Source organism: Sus scrofa, chromosome 6 (genome assembly GCF_054392235.1).
Source record: "Sus scrofa isolate SSC_HxYL_T2T_F1_AM1 chromosome 6, Sscrofa_HxYL_maternal_Yorkshire_Landrace_v2.0, whole genome shotgun sequence".
Taxonomy (NCBI): Eukaryota; Metazoa; Chordata; class Mammalia; order Artiodactyla; family Suidae; genus Sus; species Sus scrofa.
The window spans coordinates 60,361,718-60,385,467 of record NC_139388.1 but is presented as its reverse complement, the minus strand read 5'-3'; the positions used below and the strand labels follow the sequence as shown (position 1 = coordinate 60,385,467).

The window sequence follows — 23,750 nt, the reverse complement described above, 5'->3', positions numbered from 1 at the left end:
AATGACAAAATTATAGGAGTTCCCTAGTGGCCTTGCAGTTAAGGATCTGGTGTCTGCTGTGGCATAGGTTTGATCCCTGGAGAGGGAACTTCTGCATGCCAAGGCTTGGGACAAAAAGAAAAGAAAACTACAGACAAAAAAAAAAAATCTGTAAGACACCAATCAGAATGACTCTCATTAATAAGCCTACAAATAACATAAGCTGGAGGGGGTATGGAGAAAAGAGAACCTTCCTACACTGTGGGTGGGGATGTAAATTGGTACAACCACTATGGCAAACAGTATAGAGGGACCTCAGAAAACTAAATCTAGACCTACCGTGTGATCCAGCAATCCCACTCCTGGGCATATATCCAGACAAAACTTTCATTCAAAAAGATATATGCACCCCTATGTTCACTGCAGCACTATTCACAATAGCCAAGACATGGAGACAACCTAAATGTCCATTGACAGATGAATGGATTAAGATGTAGTACATATACACAATGGAATACTACTCAGCCACAAAAAAGAACAAAATAATGCCATTTGCAGCAACATGGATGCAACTGGAGATTCTCATACTAATGAAGTCAGAAAGAGAAAGACAAATACATGATATCTCTTGTATGTGGAATCTAAAATATAGCACAAATGAACCTATCTACAGAAAAGAAACAAACTCATGGACATAGAGAATGGACTTGTGGTTGCCAAGGGGGAGGAGGAAGGAGTGGGAGGGACTGGAAGTTTGGGGTTAATAGATGCAAACTATTGCAATTGGAGTGGATAAGCAAAGAGCTCCTATTATATGGCACAGAAAACTATTTACAATCACTTGTGATAGAACATGATGGAATATGAAAATATATATACACATATGTGTGTGTGTGTACTCGCAACTGGGTCACTTTGCTGTACAGCAGAAATTGACAGAACACTAAATCAACTATAATAAAAAAATTTAAAATATAATAGGGAGTTCCCATCATGGCTCCATGGTAACAAACCCAACTAGTATCCATAAGAAGGTAGGTTCAATCCTTGGCCTTGCTAAGTGGGTTAAGGATCTGGTGTTGCTGTGAGCTGTGATGTAGGCCAGCAGATACAGCTCCAATTCAATCCCTAGCCTGGGAACTTCCATATGCCATGGGTGTGGCCCTAAAAAGACAAATAAAATAATGTAAAATAAAATAAAGAAAAAAAAGATCTGTGATGCTATGGTTTAGTGTTGGGAAAAGACTGGGACTAAGAGGAGGCAGCATGGGGGAGTCTGTGTTGACAAAGCATCCTTAATTTTTACTGTGTGCTGGTTACAGGAACCTACATATGTGATGAAGTGCCTTAAGGCTGTATATAACAACTGAAGAAAACCAAGTACATCCAAATAAACTCAGTAGTTGAGAGCATTGTAACAATTTTATTTTCCTCTATTTGATTAACTGTGGTTATGTAAGGTTTTACCTTTAGGAGTAGTCAGCTGAATGGCATTTAGGAACTCTTGGCAGTATTTCTTACTTCAAAGTAGTAGGAACTCCCTGGTTGCTCAGCAGGTTAAGGATCTGGCATTGCCACTGCAGTTTCTCAGGTCACTGCTGTGGTGAGGGTTCAATCCCTGGCCAGGGAACTTCCACGTGTCACGGGCAAGGTCAAAAAAAATTTTTTTTATCCATCATGAAAGTAACTGCCACTATTTAAAACTTAGATCAGGAGTTCCTGTAGTGGCTCAGTGGTTAACAAATCCGACTAGGAACCATGAGGTTGAGAGTTCAATCCCTGGCCTCGCTCAGTGGGTTAAGGATCCCATGTTGCTGTGGCTGTAGTGTAGGCCAGCAGCTATAGCTCCAACTGGACCCCTAGCCTGGGAACCTCCATATGCCACAGGTGCGGCCCTGGAAAAAAGACAAAAAAAAAACTTAGATCAATGACAAGAAAACTAGAAAGATGGCTGGAGGTCTCCTGTTCCCAGCTGCTTGTGAGGTGTAGCATTCTTAAGTTTAGACTTGTGAACAGAATGCTCTCACCCATCACTAACCCAAGGCCTCTTTCCTTCATTAACTTGTCTGACAATTTGTTAATATCCACTATATAGAATGTGTTCCTAAGTTATTTATGTATGGATTTCCTGGCAAATCATGAGGCAACATATATTACTGCAAACACTGCCATACTCATCACCATAGAAAAGCATTTCTATCTTTTTAAAAATTTATTTATTTTTTATGGCCGTACCTGTGGCATGTGGAAGTTCCTGGGCCAAGGGTTGAATCCAAGCCACAGCTATGACCTACAGCATAGCTGCAGCAATGCCAGATCCTTTAACCCACTGCACTGGGCTGGGGATCAAACCTACGCTCCCACAACAACTCAAGCCACTACAGTCAGATTCTTAACCCACTGTACCACAGTGGGAGCTCCAAGAAAGTATTTCTCTTGTGTTAACTGAAATCTGTGGAGTTACTTGTGAATAAAGGCTTTCCCACAATTATATTAATACCAATAAGGAATTTCATTTGCTCATGATAGATGATGAACATAATGATAGGGTCTATTCCCACTGAAGGTTTTCCTAGTCTTTCACATATCTAGGCTTAATACACACTTTTTAGGCATAAAAATGTCCTAAAATATTTTCAAGGCTGACTATATCTGAGTCTATCTCTGTCAACATAAAATGTGAAGTAATTGATCACTAAATATCAAATTCTGTGCATTGTAATTCTTCATTGCATGCAATTATCTTAAGTACAACTGGCAACAGGCTTTGGAAAATAACTCACTTTGGAAAGTGACTACCTGTGAATTCTTTTATGTTTAATGAGTATTGACAAGTGGGCTAAAGCTTTCCCACATTCACTGCATCCATAGAGCCTCTCTCCTGTATGTTTTCTTTGATGAACATTGAGCCCTGACTTTGTGCTGATGGCTTTCCCACATTCACTGCATTCATATGGCTTCTCTCCCGTGTGAATTCTCTGATGGGTAATAAGATCATTTTTGCACAAAGAGAATTGTCTGCATTCAGTACAAGCAAAGAAGTCTTTCCTGAGTGAAACCTCTGATGTTGCATGAGGCATGTCTTCTTCCTAAAGGCTTTATCACACTCTTTGCATTTGTACGGTTTCTCTCTAATGTGAGTTTGCTGATGTGTACCCAGAGTACTCTTCTTGGTGAAGCCCTTGCCACACTCATTACATACATAGGGTTTCTCTCCAGTATGAGTTCTCAGGTGTGCAACAAGCGTGCTTTTCCCACTGAAGCCTTTGCCACATGTACTGCATACATAGGGTTTCTCTCCTGTGTGAGTGCGCCGGTGTACATTGAGATGACTCTTCTCCGTGAAGCCTTTTCCACATTCACTGCATATATAGGGCTTTTCTCCCGTGTGAATTCGCTGATGTCCAATCAGCCGGATCTTGGCTGGAAAGCCTTTCCCACATTCACTGCACACGTAGGGTTTCTCTCCTGTATGAGTTCGCTGATGTACAATCAACTGGCTCTTCACAGTGAAGCCTTTCCCACAGTCACTGCATATATATGGTTTCTCTGCAGTATGAGTTCGCTGATGTATAATGAGATCACCCTTCATGGTGAAGCCTTTTCCACAAACACTACATACAAAGGGTTTCTCTCCTGTATGAGTTCGCTGATGTCTGATGAGAGGGCTCTTCAAGGTGAAGCCTTTCCCACACTCACTGCATGTATAGGGTTTCTCTCCAGTATGAATTCGTTGATGTGTGATAAGACTGTTCTTCAAGGTGAAACTTTTCCCACATTCATTGCATACAAAAGGTTTCTCACCAGTATGAGTTCTATGGTGTGCAATAAGACACCTCTTCTCAATAAAGCCTTTTCCACATTCATTGCATATGTAAGGTTTCTCTCCTGTATGAGTTTTCTGATGTGCATTGAGACTAAACTTTGTAGAGAAGGCTTTTCCACACAGACTGCATCCATGGGGTTTCTCTCCTGTGTGAGTTTTCTGATGTGTAGTGAGACTGTACTTTGTAGAGAAGGCTTTCCCACATAGGCTGCATCCATGGGGTTTCTCTCCCGTATGAGTTCCCTGATGGTAAATGAGCAGACACTTTTTGACGAATGCTTTCCCACATTCACTACATGTGTAAGGTTTCTCTCCCATATGAGTTTTCTGATGTATGTTGAACTGAGATTTCTTCAAGAAGGTTTTATCACATTCAGTGCACTCATAATCTTTCAGTCCGGTATGAATTCTCTGATGTTCAGTTAGCCTGGATTTTCTGGAGAAAGCTTTCCCACACATACTGCATCCATGAGGTTTTTCTCTAGTATGAACTCTCTGATGATAAAAGAGCTGAGACATCTTGAGAAAGGCTTTCCCACATTCACCACATACATGGGTTTTCTCTATGTTATGAATTCTCTGTTGCTTTGTGGACTGTGGTTTAGTGTTGATAGGTTTTGCACTTACAGGAAAGGTAATTTCAGTAAAATATCGTTCATGGTTAGCATGGAGAAAGGAATTCCCATTTCCTTTAAACTCAGCAGAGTTCTTTAAGTTACAGCTTCTCTTCTGGTTTTCAAAACTTACATTTGATTTCAGCATTTTTTCATGTAAGTCAAACATATCACCATTCTGCTTTAACAGGAAATGACTTTCTCTCTGATTAACAATATCTGCAAATGTATTATGTTCATGGCACTTTCCCACACTCTTTTGAATGCTTTGGTTTTGCAAGTGATGCTGCAAAGGGTCATCAACTTCCCAGATTTCTAGGAGATAAGAGAAAGATGAATCATTCTATGATCTGTCATAATCTTAATTTGGAATAATACTTTCAAAAACTGCCTTCAATGTGAAGAAGTTAACTATTTAAAGACAATTCTATGTGTGGAATAGTAAGACATATGTTTGGTCTTCTTTTCACAGTTCTTGGCACAGAGCTCATAAAACCCTTGTAATTTCCTAAGTGATAGGAGTATCTTTCAATATTGAACTTATGTTAATGCGATGACTTACCATAGGGTTCCTACATAACCTCAGTATGGGCCTGGCCACCAGAAAGCCTAAGTGATTAGAAGTTTGGAGATTTCAGCTCCATCCACTGGTCTCTGGGAAAGGAGGAAGAGGCTATAGATTAAAGCCCTATAAAAACGCTGAACAAGATCTGATCAACCTTTGGATTGGTGGACACATCCATATGCCAGAAGAGGGGCTCACCCAAGATTCATGTGAACAGAAGTTCCTACATCCACGAAACCTTCAGATCTTGCCCTAGGCACTCCCTTCACTTGGTTATTCATCAATATCCTTAAATATACTGGTAAACATCAGTAAATGATTCTCAGTTTTGTAAGCCACTCTTGCCAATTAAGTGAACCTAAGAAGGGAGTCACTGGAACTTCCACGTTACAGCAAGATAGTCAGAAGCACTAGTAACAATCTAGATTTGCATTTGACATCTGACACGAGGAATCCTGTGGGAATGAACCCTTAACTTGTAGGATCTGCCACTACTTCCAAGTAGATAGTATCAGAAATGAATTACATTTTAGGACACCCACGTTTATGTCTAGGTATAGACAACTGGAGCAAAGGAATAAAGAAGGCAACTGCAGCCTGTGAAACATGGTTAAAGGAGCAATGGAAGAGTTCCCACGGTGGCTCAGCAGTAAGGAGCCTGACTAGTACCCATAAGGACATGGGTTCAATCCCTTACCTTGCTCGTGGGTTAAAGATCCAGTGATGCCATGAACTGCAATGTAGATCACAGATGCAGCTCGGATCTGGCATTGCTGTGGCTGTGGTGTAGGCTGTCAGCTGCAGCTCTGATTTGACCCCTAGCCTGGGAACTTCCATGTGCCACAGGTTCGGCTCTAAAAAGATTAAAAAAAAAAAAAGTAGCAATGGACATGTAAGAGGTGGAGGAAATCAAGTATATTTAAAGAAAAGAGTCCCTGATGGGCTCAATGGGAAAAGCAGGGAAGATAATGCAAAGACTCAAAGATTATGCCAGAATTATGTTGTTTAAGCTACTGAGTAGGAGAAATTCTCTCTTTTTTGGGGGGATGGGGGCACACTCATGGCATTTAGAAGTTCCCAGGCCAGGAGCAGAACCTACACCACAGCGGTAACCTGAGCCATGGAAGTGACAGACTGGATCCTTAACTCACTGTGCCACAGGAGAACTTCTCAATTTTTACAAAATTTATTTTATTGAAGTATAGTTGATTAACAATGTGCTGTTAATATTTTGTGTATAGCAAAGTGATTCAGTTCTATATATATATATTCTTTTTTATATTCTTTCCCATTAAGGTTTATTACAAGATATTAAATATAGTTTTCTGTGCTGTACAGTAGGACCATACTGTTTATTCATTCTATATAGGATAGAATGCATCTGCTAATCCCGTCATCACAAATTTATATATATATATATATTTTTCAAACAGTTACCTTCCATTTTTATTGAAAACTAGAGAAACAACTTGACTCATCTTCAGAGTCATTCATTCAACAGAAATTTACTAAGCACCTACCAAGCACCAGGCTCTGGGCTGATGCTGGGAATACCAGACAAGATCTGGTCCTTATCTTCCAGGAGCTTAGGATCTTGCTGATGGACGTGCATTTTTTTAATGGATTTTTTTTCCCATTATAGCTGGTTTACAGTGTTCTATCAATTTTCTACTGTACAGCAAGGTGACCCAGTCACACATACACATATATATTCCTTTTTCTCACATTATCATGCTCCATCATAAGTGACTAGATATAATTCCCAGTGCTATATAGCAGGAGCTCATATATACATATATATATTTTTAAAATTTTATTTATTTTGGGCTGCACCTGGGGCATATGGAAGTTCCCTGGCCAGAAACTGAACATGCACTACAGGATTGACCCAAATCGCTACAGTGACAATGTTGGATCCTTAACCCACTGTGCCACAGGGAACTCCACAACTCATCTCAAATTTAAATGAAAGTTTGTATAACCAAGATTTCAACTAACAGTCTAGCTGGAACATACATACATCCCTGCTCCCTCGTAAAAAGGGAATGATGATGTGCAATTACTCCACCCTTGCCCATTACAACGAAAGGACTGGCCCTGACCAATGACTGGAAGATAACTTCTGAGCCCCTGGATTATCCCTCCTGATAAGAGTCTCTTTTTTGGAAGGTCTGAGGCCATACTAACAACACGATTTGTGTTGGATGCCCATTTTTGTATGCCTGAGGCTTTGGGCAACATTGTACCATTCTGACTCTATGGGCCAGAGGCACCAGACTTTGCTGTGCTTCTCCAGTTGGCAACACTTCACATGGGTTGTCAAACATTCAAACATCATTGGACTAGTCACTTGACTTCAGCACTCACCTGACTGCACTGGTAGAGGACAACTGGGAAGCTTGTGTCTATCCAGTCTCTCCTAGATTCTTTCTCATGCACATTTGATCTTTGATGACTTTATTTGGGCCATGCCTGCAGCATGAGTTCTGGGGCCAGGAATCTAACCCTTGCCACAGCTGTAACCAGAGCCATAGTAGTGACAATGGTGGATCCTTAACTTGCTAAGCCTCCAGAGAGCTCATGGTAACTTTAATCTGTCTGATTTTATTCTCCCAAATTATAACCATGAGTATATCAGTACATTCCCCTCTCCAATGATGCCTGCCTTCTACATAGGGGGCAAAGAGATCCATTCAAAAAATTATCTAATGCCACCCATCTACTCAAAATTCTATCTTCTCAGCTTATTCAGAATACAAGCAAGGTGTCAAATGTCCTTGATAGGTGGCAGTTTGTGAGCTACCTACAAATCCCCAGCTGCTACATTGTTACCCTTAACTCCAGTCATTTTCCCTCTTGCTCACTCGCTTCTACCAAGGTGAGTTTCCCAGAAGTTCCTCAAACACATTCCAGATTCAGGTCTTTCAACTTCTCATTGCCTCACATTTGGAAAACTACTCACCCAGGATTAATCATATCCCTCATCTATGTGCTCAGAGGCTTGATTAGAGAGCCACTCCCATTCGGAAAAGGGCAGCTCCAAGCCACAACACCCACTATTCCATTAGCTGCTTTAATCTTCCTTAAAGCAATTTTTACACTAAAACGTGTTAGTTATGCATTTGTACATTACTGATTATAGAGTACTTCCATTGCAAAAGGAAGGTGGAATTGGATGTTATGCCGGGAAATCACTGTTTCAGTTGTAATTGAAGGAAGCTTTTAATTGGGAAGGAAGAAGGTACGGTAGTAAGACAATTGATGAATTCAAAGTTCTCTATTTCCAAGGAGTTTCCAGTGTGGCTCAGTGGAAATGAATGCAACTAGTATCTATGAAGATACAGGTTAGATCCCTGGCCTCGCTCAGTGAATTAAGGATCTGGCATTGCTGTGAGCTGTGGTGTAGGTCACAGAAGTGGCTCATATCTGGCACTTCTGTGGCTGTGGTGTAGGCTGGCAACTGCAGCTCCGCTTCAACCCCTGTCTGGGGAACTTCCGTATGCCTTGAGTACAGCCCTAAAAAGCAAAAAAAAAAAAAACCCCATAAGTTCTCTCTTTCCAGAGAGGTCTGGAAAGTGGAATTTCACAGCAAGAGTGGTGGTAACACAGACAGAGACCCTGTGATGGTGAATGAAGAAAAGGAAGACTGGAAAATCCTAGGAAGAAGATAACTATACAAACAAAAAACAAGACGCGTATGAAATAAATGGGGATAAGATCTCAGAATAGAAAAAAGGAATGTACTTTCCTCTAAGAAAAAGACTTCTCGGAGTTCCCTTTGTGACTCAGCAGAAAAGAATCTGACTAGGAACCATGAGGTTGTGGGTTTGATCCCTGGCCTTGCTCAGTGGGTTAACAATCCGGTGTTGCCGTGAGCTGTGGTGTAGGTTGCAGACATGGCTTGGATCCTGTGTTGCTGTGGCTCTGGCGTAGGCTGGTGGCTACAGCTCCGATTAGACCCCTAGCCTGGGAACTTCCATATGCTGAGCAAGAGGCCCTAAAAAAACAAAAAGACAAAAAAAGAAAGAAAGAAAAAAGAAAAAGAGTTCTCATGTGGGAAGAGAGATATGCAGTAAGGCTGTTTATATTTCTTCACACACTGTCACAGCTCTGACACCTCTCCTGACCAGAGTGTGTCTTCCCTGCTTGGCGACCTTGCAGAGTCTCACCCACTCACCTGGACAGATTCCACAGGAGACTGCATCTTCTACAGGCCCCAGTTCTTCTCCTCCTTCCCACCTGGAAAGTGTATCTGGTTGGCTGACTTGATCCCCTGTTCATGAAAAGTGGGAGAAATGTTAGACCTCTGAAACTGGGCTGGGAGAGTCAGGAAAGGACAATGATACATTGGAGGGAATAAACAGCATTCAAATCTGTAACCTCCAGGCTTTTCTCTCAGGAGAGGGGACATTATATCCTCTGGGGCAAGAGAAGGATCTGAGACTCAACCATTCCAGAGGAATGCAGTTAGTCGGAAGAGTTAAGGAATAAATTAAGGAAGCAATCACACGTGTGGAACACACTGGGGAGAATTTCAGAAAGAAAATGGAACTCTCTCTCTTCTTGAGCAAGATGACACCATATGATGGAGATCACAGAAGGAAGAAGAATTTTCATTGACAGGTAATGTGGCTAGCTGGGACTAAATGCCATCGGAATACAATAGGGGGAGTTACCGTCGTGGTTCAGTGGAAATGAATCTGACTAGCATCCATGAGGACGCAGGTTCCATCCCTGGCCTTGCTCAGTGGGTTAAGGATTCGGCATTGCTGTGAGCTGTGATGGAGGCTGCAGACGCAGCTTGAATGGATCTGGCCTTGCTATGGCTATGGTGTAGGCCAGTGGCTACAGCTCCGATTCAACCCCTAGGCTGGGAACCTCCATAAGCCAAGGATGTGGCATGAAAAAGACAAAAAGACAAAAAGACAAAAAAAAAAAAAAAAAAGGAAGAAAAATGAAAATTTTAGGGAAATGAAGACACTGGTAAGGTCTACAGTAAAAGAGAAGAAAGTTCAAAACTACAAAACACAGGAGTTCCCATGGTGGCGCAGTGGTTAATGAATCCGACTAGGAACCATGAGGTTGTGGGTTCGATCCCTGCCCTTGCTCAGTGGGTTAATGATCCCGCATTGCCCTGAGCTGTGGTGTAGGTCGCAGACACGGCTCGGATTCCAAGATGCTGTGGCTCTGGCGTAAGCTGGTGGCTACAGCTCCAATTTGACCCCTAGCCTGGGAACCTCCATATGCCGCGAGAGCAGCCCAAGGAATGGCAAAAAGACAAAAACAAAACAAAACAAAAAACAAAACACAGATGAAGGAGCTCAAAGTAGACAAGAATTATGATAGGTTGACGCTGAAACTGAGAATGTAGATGCTAAAATAACTTTCTAACCAAAAATTCATCATGTAGAGCTCCTGTCGTGGCGCAGCAGAAACAAATACGACTACAAACCATGAGGTTACAGGATCGATCCCTGGCCTTGCTCAGTGGGTTAAAGATCAGGCGTTGCCATGAGCTGTGGTGTAAGTCGTAGACAAAGCTCACATCTGGCATTGCTGTGGCTGTGGTATAGGCCGGCAGCTGTAGCTCCATTTCGACCCCTAGCCTGGGAACCTCCATATGCCGCGGATGTGGCCCTGAAAAAAAAAGGCAAAAAGACAAAAAAAAAAAAAATTCATGATGAATAGCAGACCTCTGTAAAGGGTGAGAGCTCTGCAGGTGGGGAGCAGTGAGGCTGTGCCGGGAGGGCCAGGATGGAGGCAGCAAGCACAGGAGTCAGGGAGAACCCCAACTTCTAGGCGTTTCCTGGGAGGGGAGATGACCCGAGGTCCCTAACGTTACCCGGGACACAGGACAGCTGCCCCGAGATGAGTGCCTTACAGAGAACCCAGGTCTGCGGGCTCCCGCTGGAGAGACGCCAATTTGGGAGTCGTCTCCAGGGAACAGGAGGAGCTCACGGCCCATCAGAATGAAGACACTTGGATGGTCAGGAGATCACGCAGAGAATGGAAAGCAAAGCCTTGGGAGAACCTCTGAGTGGGGACAAGGCCCAGTGAAGGGCTATGTCCTTTGGGGCAGAGCATCCAAGAGGGACAGCCGAGAGGGAGGAACCAGCATCACCCGATGGGCAGAAAGGAGCCGAAGCCAGAAGACAGCGGGGACTCAAAGTCTCCTCTTCGGAGAGAGGCCGTGGAGGGGGAATTTCACAGCGAGGGAGGCGGAAGGGCATGAAGAAGAAGGGGAAGGGAATTCCCGTGGTGGCTCCGCGGTTAATGAACCCAACTAGGATCCATGAGGATTCGGGTTTGACCCCTGGCCTCGCTCAGTGGGTGGAGGATCCGGCATTGCCATGAGCTGGGGTGTATGTCGCAGATGCAGCTCAGATTCTGCGTTGCTGTAGCTGTGGTGTAGCCGGCGGCTACAGCTCCGATTCAACCCCTAGCCTGGGAACCTCCATATGCAGCGGGTGCGGCCCCTAAAAAAAGAAGAAGAAGAAGGGGACGATGCAGGAATCCTGGGGAAAAGGAAACTATGCCAACAAAACATCAGGAAGGGGGCAAATAAAGAAGAAATAGATCCCAGAAGAGGGAGCGCCTTCCCTGAGCAGGGACATATTTCTCTCTAAACTCCACAAAGAAAAAGAGGTCTGACTTTGAGACAAGGGCCCGGAGGCCCTGCTTCCCGAGCCTCCACCCTCGACTGTGACGCTTCTCTGACTGAGGACAACGTGATGTGCACAGCCTGTCGCCTGGATGTGTCTCACTCACCTGAATGGCTCCAATAGCGGATGTCATTCCCCATCGCCCGTGGCTGTCCTCCTAGATCCACCACGGACAGGACGGCTAGTTCACTGGCTTGACAACCTGTTCGTGAAAATGACACATGATTTAGAGCCACCGCATAGGGCCTGGGGTCTGTGAGGACCCAGAATGCTGAGGATAAACCAATTTTCACATGTTGAAGGAAAAACACATCCCTGTGTGTCCCCTTTCCTGTCAAGACCTCTCCTTCACTCCTGACCCCGGATATGTGGGTTTCCCACACATCAAAAAAATCTGCGACATCAATAGCTGTCCTGTGATTTAACTCGATTCTGACACGATCTACCAGGGCACAGTGTCAGATAACCCAAGTTAGGGGTTCACTCCCACAAGACGCCGCCTCAGCCGCTGCATTTCTGGCACCAACTATAAATTCAGGTTGTTTCCTGGGCTCCTTCTGATGGACCAGGAGCACATCAAAGGTGCCCACGACTCCCTTCTCGGGTTCAACTAATTCGCTAGAGCGGCAGAGAGAGCCCAGCAAGACAGCTGACTTACTCGGTCACCACTTCTTATAAAAGGATACGACTCAGGAAGAGCCAGATGGACGAAGGTACAGGACAAGGGTGGGAGGGACGCAGAGGGTCCTGCTCTTACTGGGAGCGCCCCCTCCGTGTGGCCACCTCCTGGAAGCTCTCCCAGCCTGTCCTTGTGGGGTTTGGTGGAGGCCCCATGACACAGGCTGCTTGACTGGACCATTAGCCATTTGTGGCTGTTTCAACTCCAGCCCCTCTCTCCTCCCCAGAGGTGGGGAAGGGGTGGCACTGAAAGTCCCTCCAATAATAGTTGCTTCCTTGGCAACCAACCCCCAATCTTAGGTTATCCAGTAGCCTTTCAAAAATACCCTCCTTAAAATAAACTCAGATGTGGTTAAAAGGGTCTTGTTATATGAATAATGAAAGACTCCCATTTCTCTCCCCCCCCCCCCTTTTTAAGGGCTGCACCTATGGTACATGGAAGTTCCCAGGCTTAGGGTTAAATCCAAGCTGCACGTGCAACCTGCACCACATCTCACAGCAACACCGGATCCTCAATCCACTGAGCGAGGCCAGGGATGGAATCCGCATCCTCATTGCTAGTCAGGTTTGTTACCCCTGAGCCACGAAGAGAACTCCTCTTGTAACTCGGGAAAAATTCCAAGGGTTTTAGGAGCTTTGTGCCAGAACTGGGGATGAAAACTAAATATATATGTTTCTTTATATAAATCACAGTATCACCACAGCTATAAACCAAAGGCTTTTCTCTCAGGAGAAGAGAGAATATAGCCACTTCTCAGGAGGCCATAGACAGGCAGAGAACCTACCACTTCAGAGCATCGAAGACACTCCGGAGCTGTCAGAAGCCGAGAAGGGGGAGTTCCCATGACGGCTCAGTGGTAATGAACCGGACCAGTAACGATGAGGACAAGGGTTCGATCCCTGGCCTCGCTCAGTGGTTTAAGGACCCAGCGTTGTTGTGAGCTACAGTGTAGGCTGCAGACTTGGATCTGGCATTGCTGTGACTGTGATATAAGGCGGCAGCTGCAGCTCCAATTGGACCCCTAGCCTGCGAACTTCCATATGTTGCAGGGACAGCCCTAAAAAGCAAAAAATAAAGAAGCCAAGAAGGGAAAGGCCACAGACTGGGGACCCCCGAGGGACACAGGGGAGCCGGCCTCACCCACGGCCACCAGGTTGCGGTAGTTCTCCAGCATCACGTCCCGGAACAGGTCCTTCTGCGCAGGGGTCAGGAGCTGCCACTCCTCCCACGTGAAGTCCACGGCCACATCCTCCAGGGTCAGGGTTCCCTGAATGACAGGAGTGTTTAATGAAGTGATGTCCTCTCGATGATGTGGGAGACACGTTCAAGGTTTTTTGGTTTTTTTTTTTTTTTTTTTTGTCTTTTTGTCTTTTTCTAGGGCTGCTTCCCGCGGCATATGGAGGTTCCCAGGCTAGGGGTCGAATCGGAGCTGTAGCTGCCAGCCTACACCAGGGCCATAGCAACGCGGGATCCGAGCCGCGTCTGCAACTTAAACCACAGCTCACAGCAACGCTGGATCCTTAACCCATTGAGCAAGGCCGGGGATCAAACCCGAAACCTCATGGTTCCCAGTCGGATTTGTTAACCACTGTGCCACAACGGGAACTCCCACGTTCAAGTTTTTCTGCTTGTTTCCACTTTATAGGCTGGACCTATATAGCTGGGGGGTTGTTTGTTTTAAGGCACTTTTGAAGATGCAAAAGCTTGATAAAACACTAGGATCCACAACTGTAATGGTGTAGCCAGCATCCATCCACTGATTCGTAGACACGTCCATACTGTGTAGAAGCCATAACTTCTCATTAACTTAGAAACACCAAATTCACATGTATACAGGACAGATCTATGCCAATGATATCAGGATGACTTACAGCCGATTAGAATCTTCTGTGAAGAGATTCAAGACACCAGAACTGGAGTTCTGGCTGTGGCACAGTGGGTTAAGAATCCGACGGCAGTGGCTCGGGTTGCTACAGAAACGTAGGTTCAATCCCCAGCCCTGCACAGTGGGTTAAAGGATCTGGCTCTGCTGCAGTGTAGGTCACAGCCATGACTCACCTCCAATCCCTGGCCCAGGAATTTCTGTATGCCACAGGTGTGGTCATAAAATAGAAAAAAAAAAAAAAAAGATGCCAGAATTATAAGAAACTGGGTGTGGAATAATCGTGGTTAAAGTGTGTGAAGAAGGAGTTCCTGTCGTGGCGCAGTGGTTAACGAATCCAACTAGGAACCATGAGGTTGCGGGTTCGATCCCTGCCCTTGCTCAGTGGGTTGACAATCCGGCGTTGCCGTGAGCTGTGGTGTAGCTTGCAGACGCGGCTTGGATCCTGCATTGCTGTGGCCCTGGCATAGGCCGGCGGCTAAAGCTCCGATTAGACCCCTAGCCTCAGAACCTCCATATGCCACAGGAGGGGCCCAAAGAAATAGCAAAAAAAAAAAAAAAAAAAAAGTGTGTGAAGAAAAAAAAATTGTTTTGGCCATTCATGAGGCATTCGGAAGTTCCTAGACAGGAACCAAACCTGCATCACAGCAGTGGCAGTGTCAGATCATTAACCAGCTGAGCCGCCAGGGAACTCTGAAACTTATTTTTGATAAGTGTACTTTGTTATGATTTCAGCTTTTAAATATATCCTTAAGTCAGTGGTGTAAATAACAAAAATAAAGGCAATATCAAAAAAAAAATACATACATTAAGAATTCAGATTTGAACATGGAAACCAAGAGTCAGTCACACTACAAAGCCTGGTGGAACAGTCCCCACAGAGTGCTCTTGCGTCCAGAGTTCCCTGGTGGCTACACTGATTAAAGACCCATTACTTCGGCTCCATGTGCTGCTATGTCACAGGTTCAATCCCTGGACCCATAACCTCAGATCCAGAGATCCACTCTAAATTCCTGTTCTGAGGAGTTCCTGTCGTGGCGCAGTGGTTAACGAATCCGACTAGGAACCATGAGGTTGCGGGTTCGGTCCCTGCCCTTGCTCAGTGGGTTAACGATCCGGCGTTGCCGTGAGCTGTGGTATAGGTCACAGACGCGGCTCGGATCCTGAGTTGCTGTGGCTCTGGTGTAGGCTGGCAGCTACAGCTCCGATTCGACCCCTAGCCTGGGAACCTCCATATGCTGCAGGAGCAGCCCAAAGAAAGAGCAAAAAGACAAAAAAAAAAAAAAAAAAAAAAAATCCTGTTCTGAAATCCATCTTCAATCAAGCATGTTCCAAAGATGTGGTGGGGGAAAAAAAGGGGAGACTGCTTTTGCTTCAGACACTGGCTATCATATTTGGGGTCCCCAGGATCACCTTCACTTCGGGAGAGCAGCCTACAAAGTCAGGGCCCTAAGAACCCCTAAGATGCAATAATTAGCTATAATGACTCAGACAGCTAACAAACCCATTAGGGAAGAAAGGAGAGAATAAAATAAACCCAAAGGCACCTGTGCCTGGATCATCTTCTGTCTCTGGAAAGAGCTGGCAACAGGGAGGCTCTGTCCTCGGGTCCTCGGGATCTGCTCTAAGATCCTCTTCCGAAATCCGTCTTCAGTCAAGCGTGTCCCCAGAAATGCTGACCCCAAAGCCTCTAACTCCTCCCTCCTGCAAAGGATCCTGCTGCTCCCACGACTCAGGACCTGGGGGGTGAGGAGAAAAGCCAAGCCGAGGGCACATTATCTCCGGGACCAGACGCCACTGCGCCCCCCAGGGGGGCCCCTTCCCCCGATGCCCACCCACTGCTCAGGGCCCTGTGCTTGTGGCCTCACAAGATCCCATCCCGCTGGCCAAGAAAGCCCGTGAGCACTCGCCCTGCAGCCTGAAAACCAAGCACCGGACAAAGCAGAAGTGTTCTCGATAAGCAACACGGGTCATATCTTAGGAGGTTTTAAATACATTTTTTAAGTACACAACATTTTAAATAAATTGTAAAGTAGTAAATGAGGTTGAGATGCTCTAAGATGCCCATATTTTCGGAGATGAGTGTAAGTGCTAACGGACATAAACATTTGACCAAAAAGCTTCTATGCTGTATGTAATCTCTAGCGCCATGATGAAAATTCAAAGTTGTCTTAAAACACATAATATCTATTCTAAAGGGAGAGGAAAATACAATGGAAAGTAATTCATTCAAAGCGAGGCAAAAAAATTAAAAAAGAATAAGAAACAAAGGGGGTTCCCATTGCGGGGCGGCGGGAATGAATCTGACTAGTACCCATGAGGAGGCTGCTTCCATCCCTGGCCTCGCTCGGTGGGTTAAGGATCCTGCATTGCAGTGAGCTGTGGTGTAGGTTGTAGACGCAGCTCGGATTTGACCCCTAGGCTGGGAAATTCCATATGCCAAGGGTGTGGCCCTAAAAAGCAAAAAAAAAAAAAAAGTGCTGGGACAATCATATTCACAAGGGGGTTGGGGCATGGGAGAAGAATGTTGCACCCCACCTCACAACATACACAAAAATCATCTTGGGGGGAGAAAAATCAATCTCAATGAGAGAGGCAAATCAATAAAAGTTTAAGGGATAAGATAAAAGAATCTCCCAATGATGCTATGGTATAGACTGTTTCGTAATTTTATTTTTTTATTTTATTTTATTCTACTTATTTTATTTTATTTTATATTGTATTTGTCTTTTTAGGGCCGCGCCTGCAAGCTATGGAGGTTTCCAGGCTAGGGGTCAAATCGGAGCTGTAGCCACTGGCCTGCACCACAGCCACAGCAATGTGGGATCCCAGCCGAGTCTGCCACCTACACCAGAGCTCACGGCAATACCAGATCCTTAACCCACCGAGCAAGGCCAGGGATCGAACCTGCGTCCTCATGGATGCTAGTCAGATTCATTTCCAATGAGTCACGACAGGAATTTCCTTGAAAGGCATTTTAAACAAGCCACATAAAGTACACCATAAAGCAAATAATATTCTGCCAGAGGAACTGCACAACCACTTTAAAAACATTTTAGCCTTATCCATTTAGGTTGAATTTATATACATCCTAAGACACAGCAATTTCACTCTGAGCTATACATCCAAATTACATGTCCCCTCCCACCCACCCCAACTAAAATAAGGGCACATCTGAGGCAGAAGACATGCAGAAGAATTTTCACAGCAAGTCAACGACTATACTCCAATAAAATTAAATAGAAAAAAAGAATTTTCACAGCAGCATTATACATAAGAATCCAAACTGCAAACGTTACAAGTTTAATTCACAGTAGAAAAACTGTCATATACTCATATCATGGAATACTATAAAGAAACGACAACCTTTGCCCACTTTATAACCTATGAATACCTCCCACATGTTTATAGGATTGTAAAACAAAACTCAAAGAGCCCATGAGAGGAGTTCCCGTATTGGCGCAATGGTTAATGAATCCGACTAGGAACCATGAGGTTTGGGGTTGGATCCCTGGCCTTGCTCCATGGGTTAAGGATCTGGAGTTGCCGTGAGCTGCGGTGTAGGTCGCAGATGCGGCTCGGATCCCACATTGCTGTGGCTCTGGCGTAGGCCAGTGGCTACAGCTCCAATTCGACCCCTAGCCTGGGAACTTCCATATGCCTTGGGAGCGGCCCTAGAGAAAGGCAAAAAAAAAAAAAAAAAAAAAGAAAAGAATACATTTGCCTGATCCTTATTACAGGGTAAAAACTAAACCAAAAACAACAACAACTGTATGAAGAACCACCAAAAATTCTTTAAAATATTGAGTTTAAAAAAAGCCTGACATATAAAAAGATAATGTGGGAGTTCTTGCTACGGTGCAGCAGATTAAAGACCCAATGTTGTCTCAGTCCAGGTTTGATCTCCAGCCAGGGAACTGCTCTATGCTGCGGGTATGGCAACAACAACAAAAAATTGTATAGGAGTTCCCACTGTGGCACAACAGGATCGGCGCTGTCTCCGGACTGCTGCAATGCGGGATCAATCCTCTGCCCGGCACAGTGGCTTAACGATCCAGTGTTGCTGCAGTTGCAGTGTAGGTTGCAACTGTGGCTCAGGTCTGATCCTTGGCCCCAGGAACTCCATGAACTGTAGAGCGGCCAAAAAGAAAAATACATATATAATGACACTGATTAATGGAATTCCCGCCAGTGGTTAACGAATCCAACTAGGAACCACAAGGTTTCGGGTTCAATCCCTGGCCTTGCTCATTGGGTTAAGGATCTGGTGTTGCCATGAGCTGTGGTGTAGGTTGCAGACATGGCTTGGATCCTGGAGCCCGAGTTGCTGTGGCTGTGGTGTAGGCCGGCAGCTATAGCTCCAATGAGACCCCTAGCCTGGGAATCTCCACATGCTGCAGGTGCAGCCCTAGAAAAGACAAAAACGCAAAAACAAACAAAAAAATACATTGATACACACTTGAATATAGGCAAGACTAAATAAACTATGATTATGAATAATTAATTGTATCACAAAACCGTAAAAAAAAAAAGCCTGAATGTGCTCGTGTGTAGAAAGGATGCTGTTTACCTTCAGGTGTAAGGATATAATTGGCAAGACATTCACAGACCACCACTGGGAGACTGTTCATACATATCCACTTATTTCTATACAGATTAGCATGTAACTATTTTATTTTATTTTATTTTGTCTTTTTAGGGCTGCACCCCTGGCATAAGGAAGTTCCCAAGCTAGGGATCTAATGGGAGCTGTAGCTGCTGGCGTGTGTCACAGCCACAGCAACTTAGGATCCGAGCCACATCTATGACCTATGTCACAGCTCACAACAATGCTGGATCCTCAACTCACTGAGAGAGGCCAGGGATCAAACCCATGTCCTCATGGATACTAGTTGGTTTTGTTACCGCTACTCCAAAATGGGAACTTCAGCTTGTAGCTCTTTTAAATTCACAAATAAATGAAAGTGCTCAAGAGCCTGTTCTTTACATAGAGAATAGACTCGTGGTTGCCAAAGAGGAAAGAGGAGAGGTCCCACTGTGGCGCAGTGGTTAACGAATCCAACTAGGAACCATGAGGTTTCGGGTTCCGTCCCTGCCCTTGCTCAGTGGGTCAAGGTTCTGGCGTTGCCGTGACCTGTGGTGTAGCTTGCAGATGTGGCTCGGATCCCAAGTTGCTGTGGCTCTGGTGTAGGCCGGGGGCCACAGCTAAATGGCAAAAAAGACAAAACAACAAAACAAAAAAGCAAAGAGGAAGGAGGGAAGTGGGGAAGGGATACATTGGTCCGTGTGCATTTATTTGTCCCTTGAAATTTTGGGTGTTTTTTGTCCCATGGGAAATCTGTCCCTGAAAGTGACATGAAGTCCACAGGGTGGAGGTGGTGTAGTGTGGCCTCACGGAATGGCTGGAGGGTCTGGGGAAGTGCCAAGGTGGAAGCATTTGAGAGGAACCAAGGGTGGGCCAAGGGCTAGGTTCAGATTGGGAGGCTGGGATTAGCAAATGTAAACAAACTATCCCATACAGAAAGGATAAACAACAAGGTCCTGCTGCACAGCCCAGGGAATTAGATTCAAATCCTGTGAAAAACCAGAATGGAAAAGAACATGAAAAGGAGTGTTAAAAAAAAAAAAAAAAAAAAGAGTTCCCATCGTGGCACAGCGGAAACAAATCAGACTAGGAACCATGAGGTTGCGGGTTCAATCCCTGGCCTCGATCAGTGGGTTAAAGATCTGGCATTGCCGTGAGCTGTGGTGTAGGCTGCAGACACGGCTCGGATCCCAAGTTGCTGTGGCGCTGGTGTATGCCAGTGGCTACAGCTCCAATTCGACCCCTAGCCTGGGAACCTCCATATTCTGCGGGTGGGGCCCTAAAAAGACAAAAGACAAAAAAAAAAAAAGAAGAAAGAAAGAAAAAAGAAAAGGAATGTGTATCTATCTACCAATCTATGTATGTATAGCAAAAAATTAACACAACGTTATAAAGCAACTATACTTCAATAACTTTTTTTTTTTTTTTTTTTTTTTTTTTTGCTTTTTAAGGCTGTCCCTGCAGCATATGAAGGTTCCCAGGCTAGGAGTCCAATCAGAGCTACAGCTGCCAGCTTACGCCACAGCCACAACAACGCAGGATCTGAGCCACGTCTGCAACCTACACCATGGCTCCCGGCAATGCCAGATCCTTAACCCACTGATCGAGGACAGGGATCGAACCCACAACCTCATAGTTCCTAGTCGGATTTTTCCGCTGCATCACAACGAGAACTCCTTATTTTTTTTTTTTAATTTTATTTTGCTTTTTAGGGCCACACCTGTGGCATATGGAAGTTCCCAGGCTAGGGGCTGAATCAGAGCTACAGCTGCCGGCTACACCACAGCCACAGCAAGGCAGGGTCTGAGACGCGTCTGTGACCTACACCACACCTCATGGCAATGCCGAATTCTTAACCCACTGGGTGGGGCCAGGGATGGAACCTTCATCCTCATGGATACTAGTCTTGTTTCTGCTGAGCCATAGCGGAAACTCCCAATAAAATAATTTTTTTAAAAAAGCCTGTTCTTAAGAAGACCAATAAGGGGGAGTTCCCATCGTGGCTCAGCAGGTTATGAACCTGACTAGTATTCATGAGGATGCAGGTTTCATCCCTGGTCAGGCTCAGTGGGTTAAGGATTCGGCATTGCCATGAGCTGTAGTTTAACTGGCAGAAATGGCTCAGATCTGGCGTTGCTGTGGTGTAGGTCAGCAACTACAACACCAATTTGACCCCTAGCAAGGTGAGGCCCTAAGGAAAAAAAAAAAAGAATAAGGGAGTTCTCTTGCAGCTCAACAGCTTAAGGATCCAGCATTGTCACCACAACAGCTTGGGTCTCTGCTGTGGCGCAAGTTCAATCCTAGGCCCTGGAATTTCCACATGCCTCAGGCACAGCCAAAGGAAAAAAAAAAAAAAAAGACCACCAATAAGACATATACATTAGTAGTGAGATAGATACCTGCTGCAAATGAAGAATATAAGGAATTAACAGAGGACATAAACCAGATAAAATACAAACTCTTCTGTCTTGAAAGAATACAATGAATGTTTTTATGTCATTACATTTGAAATCCTGGATGAATTCATAATTTTATGATCTTACCCTCATAGAAACATCTTAACTCCAGACAATATAGCAGGTGAATTTTAGGAGAGTCAACAGGACATAGACGTCCACTATCCCCACTTGCTTTGCTACACTGTAATGGAGAGTAGAGCCAATGCATTGAGATAAGAATGAATTAGAAACTGGACAGAAAATGAAGGTTCTATTCAGAAAATATCATCAACATAGAAAAAGAGATTCAAAGAATTACTTCTGTAAAAGTAATGTTACCCCCACAAATCCCCCAGCAGATTTTTACGTAGATTGCTGGCTAGAACTGCACCATATACTTAAGCTCATTTCACAGTTTCCGTCGCGGCTCAGCGGAAACAAATCTGACTAGCAGCCATGAGGACACAGGTTCAATCCCTGACCTTGCTCAGTGGGTTAAGGATCCAGCGTTGCTGTGACTTTGGCGTAGGCCAGCAGCTACATGCCCAATCCTACCCCTGGACTGGGAATCTCCATATGCTGCGGGGGCGGCCCTAAAAAGATTAAAAAAAAACCTAAGCTCATTTCATACTAATTTGATCACTAGCAATGGCAACTGGAACCACTATAATTAACTATGACTGATTAGTATTGCCATATATCCTGCCAGAAGGCTAGACGAATAAATAAAATAGAGATTCTATTAGCAAGTAAGAAAGTGTGAATGTGTGTCAGGCAAATAAGCAAGTGAACGCTGCTGTATGTTAAGTGGGTGAAGGCAGGCATTAGCAAACGTTTTCTACAAAGGGATAGATAGTATATATTTCTCCTTTGAGGGTTAAGATCTGTCACAAAGGGAGTTCGCCGGTGGCTCAGCGGGTTAAGGATCCTACGTTGTCACTGCTGTGGCTTGGATTCCATCCCTGGCCCAGGAACTTTCCCATGCCGCAGGCACGGCCAAAAAAAACTATAAAAACTTTAAAAAATTTAAAAATCTGTCACAAGGACCCAATTCTGCCTTTGCAGGGCGAAAGCAGACAAAGAGAAACACAAGAGATTGGCTTGGCAGGATTAGTAACTCTCTGCAGTTACTCAACCCCTGAATAAAAAGCGAAAAAACGTCGTTTCAAACTCCTCCGGACTGTAACGTCTTCCCACCCATCCGCCCAGGTTGGAACTTGTCAAACCACCAGTCAGAAATCCTAGGCGTCCATAGCTTCAGCTCTAACAAGCCTCTCTGTACCAGAGACAGTGACTGCACATCTCATCATTAATACGAAACCTGGGACAGACACCCCCATGTGAAAACCATCAACCACGGCACGAATATCACTGAGCCCCGTTCCCGAACCTCAACCTGAACCGTGATCATCATAAATGCCACCTGCATCCTTAACAGAGCGACCTGCAAAGACGCCCAGACCCTGAGAGTGGAGACACAGTCCATGATCTCTGCAAATTCTTAATCGTTTTAACGACCACCGCCCAAGGTACCCCAACCTGACTGACGCGGCAGACGCTCTCCTCGCTCCTCTCAAACACCTTCACCATGGCGCTTTCCCCAAACCCTCCAATAACTCTGTCCACACTACACCACGTCCAACCAGTGGGCGTGACGTCACCTCCTATGGGACAAAAAACACACAAAACTTCACGGGACAAATGCACACACTGACCGGACTTTCTCCCTCCCACGAGAGTCTAAAGGTAACGCTTTCAAGAACAATTTCTACTCCGTCTCCCCAGTGTTTTCGTCCGCCTATGGCGGCCGAAGAGGGTCTGAAGCGTTTGGGGAAACGCGGAAGACCGGATTTCCGGCAGCTCTTAGTGAGGCAATATGTCCGCGCCCAAGTTGCAGAGGACCCAGTGAGCGGCCATGTTGGGACGCCTGACGTACGGAAGGCCAAGGGGTGGGTTTGGGTTCCCAGAGTCAGGGATGGCAGGGAAGGCAAGACGCCGCTGAATTTATCTAATTTCCTGGCACTTCGACTCTTCAGAAATTAGCAGATTTTTAGAGACTCAAGGTTTGTGAAGCAAATGTGGAGTTACCTAAACTTCGTTTTGCGGACTGGGCAGAAAAGGAATATTGCCATGGGCTTTATTTTACAGTGTGTATTTTAAACCGAGAGAGGCAGGTTTGCAATGGACCAAAAGTTCAGCGGTTGGTATAGCAGCAGAGAAGGAACTCCTGGAAAAAGAAAAGGCAATGCATTCAGTAAATGGACATCCCACAGCTCATGGCAATGCCAGATCCTCAACCCATTGAGTGAGGCCAGGGATCGAACCTGCAACCTCATGGTTCCTAGTCAGATTTGTTTCCGCTGCGCCATCACTGGAACTCCAAACCTTTGTATTTCTAAACACAACTTTAAGAAAGTAATGAGTAGCGCCAGAGATTAGGAGAAAATATTTACATATTTAACATCTGATAAAGGACTTATATTCAGCATTTATAAAGAGTTATCAAAATCCAACAATAAT

General features: G+C 44.9%; 1 protein-coding gene across 1 annotated transcript; it reads right to left on the bottom strand.

The window, feature by feature from the left end:
• Nucleotides 1–1,382: 1,382 nt before the first annotated feature.
• LOC100516615 (uncharacterized) lies at nucleotides 1,383–23,032 on the bottom strand. The gene is given in 7 exon segments (XM_005653321.4): nucleotides 1,383–3,019; nucleotides 3,022–4,734; nucleotides 9,162–9,257; nucleotides 11,753–11,848; nucleotides 13,466–13,592; nucleotides 15,755–15,946; nucleotides 22,770–23,032. Coding segments are annotated over 7 exon segments (2,520 nt in total). The 5' UTR covers nucleotides 22,821–23,032; the 3' UTR covers nucleotides 1,383–2,774.
• Nucleotides 23,033–23,750: the final 718 nt, after the last annotated feature.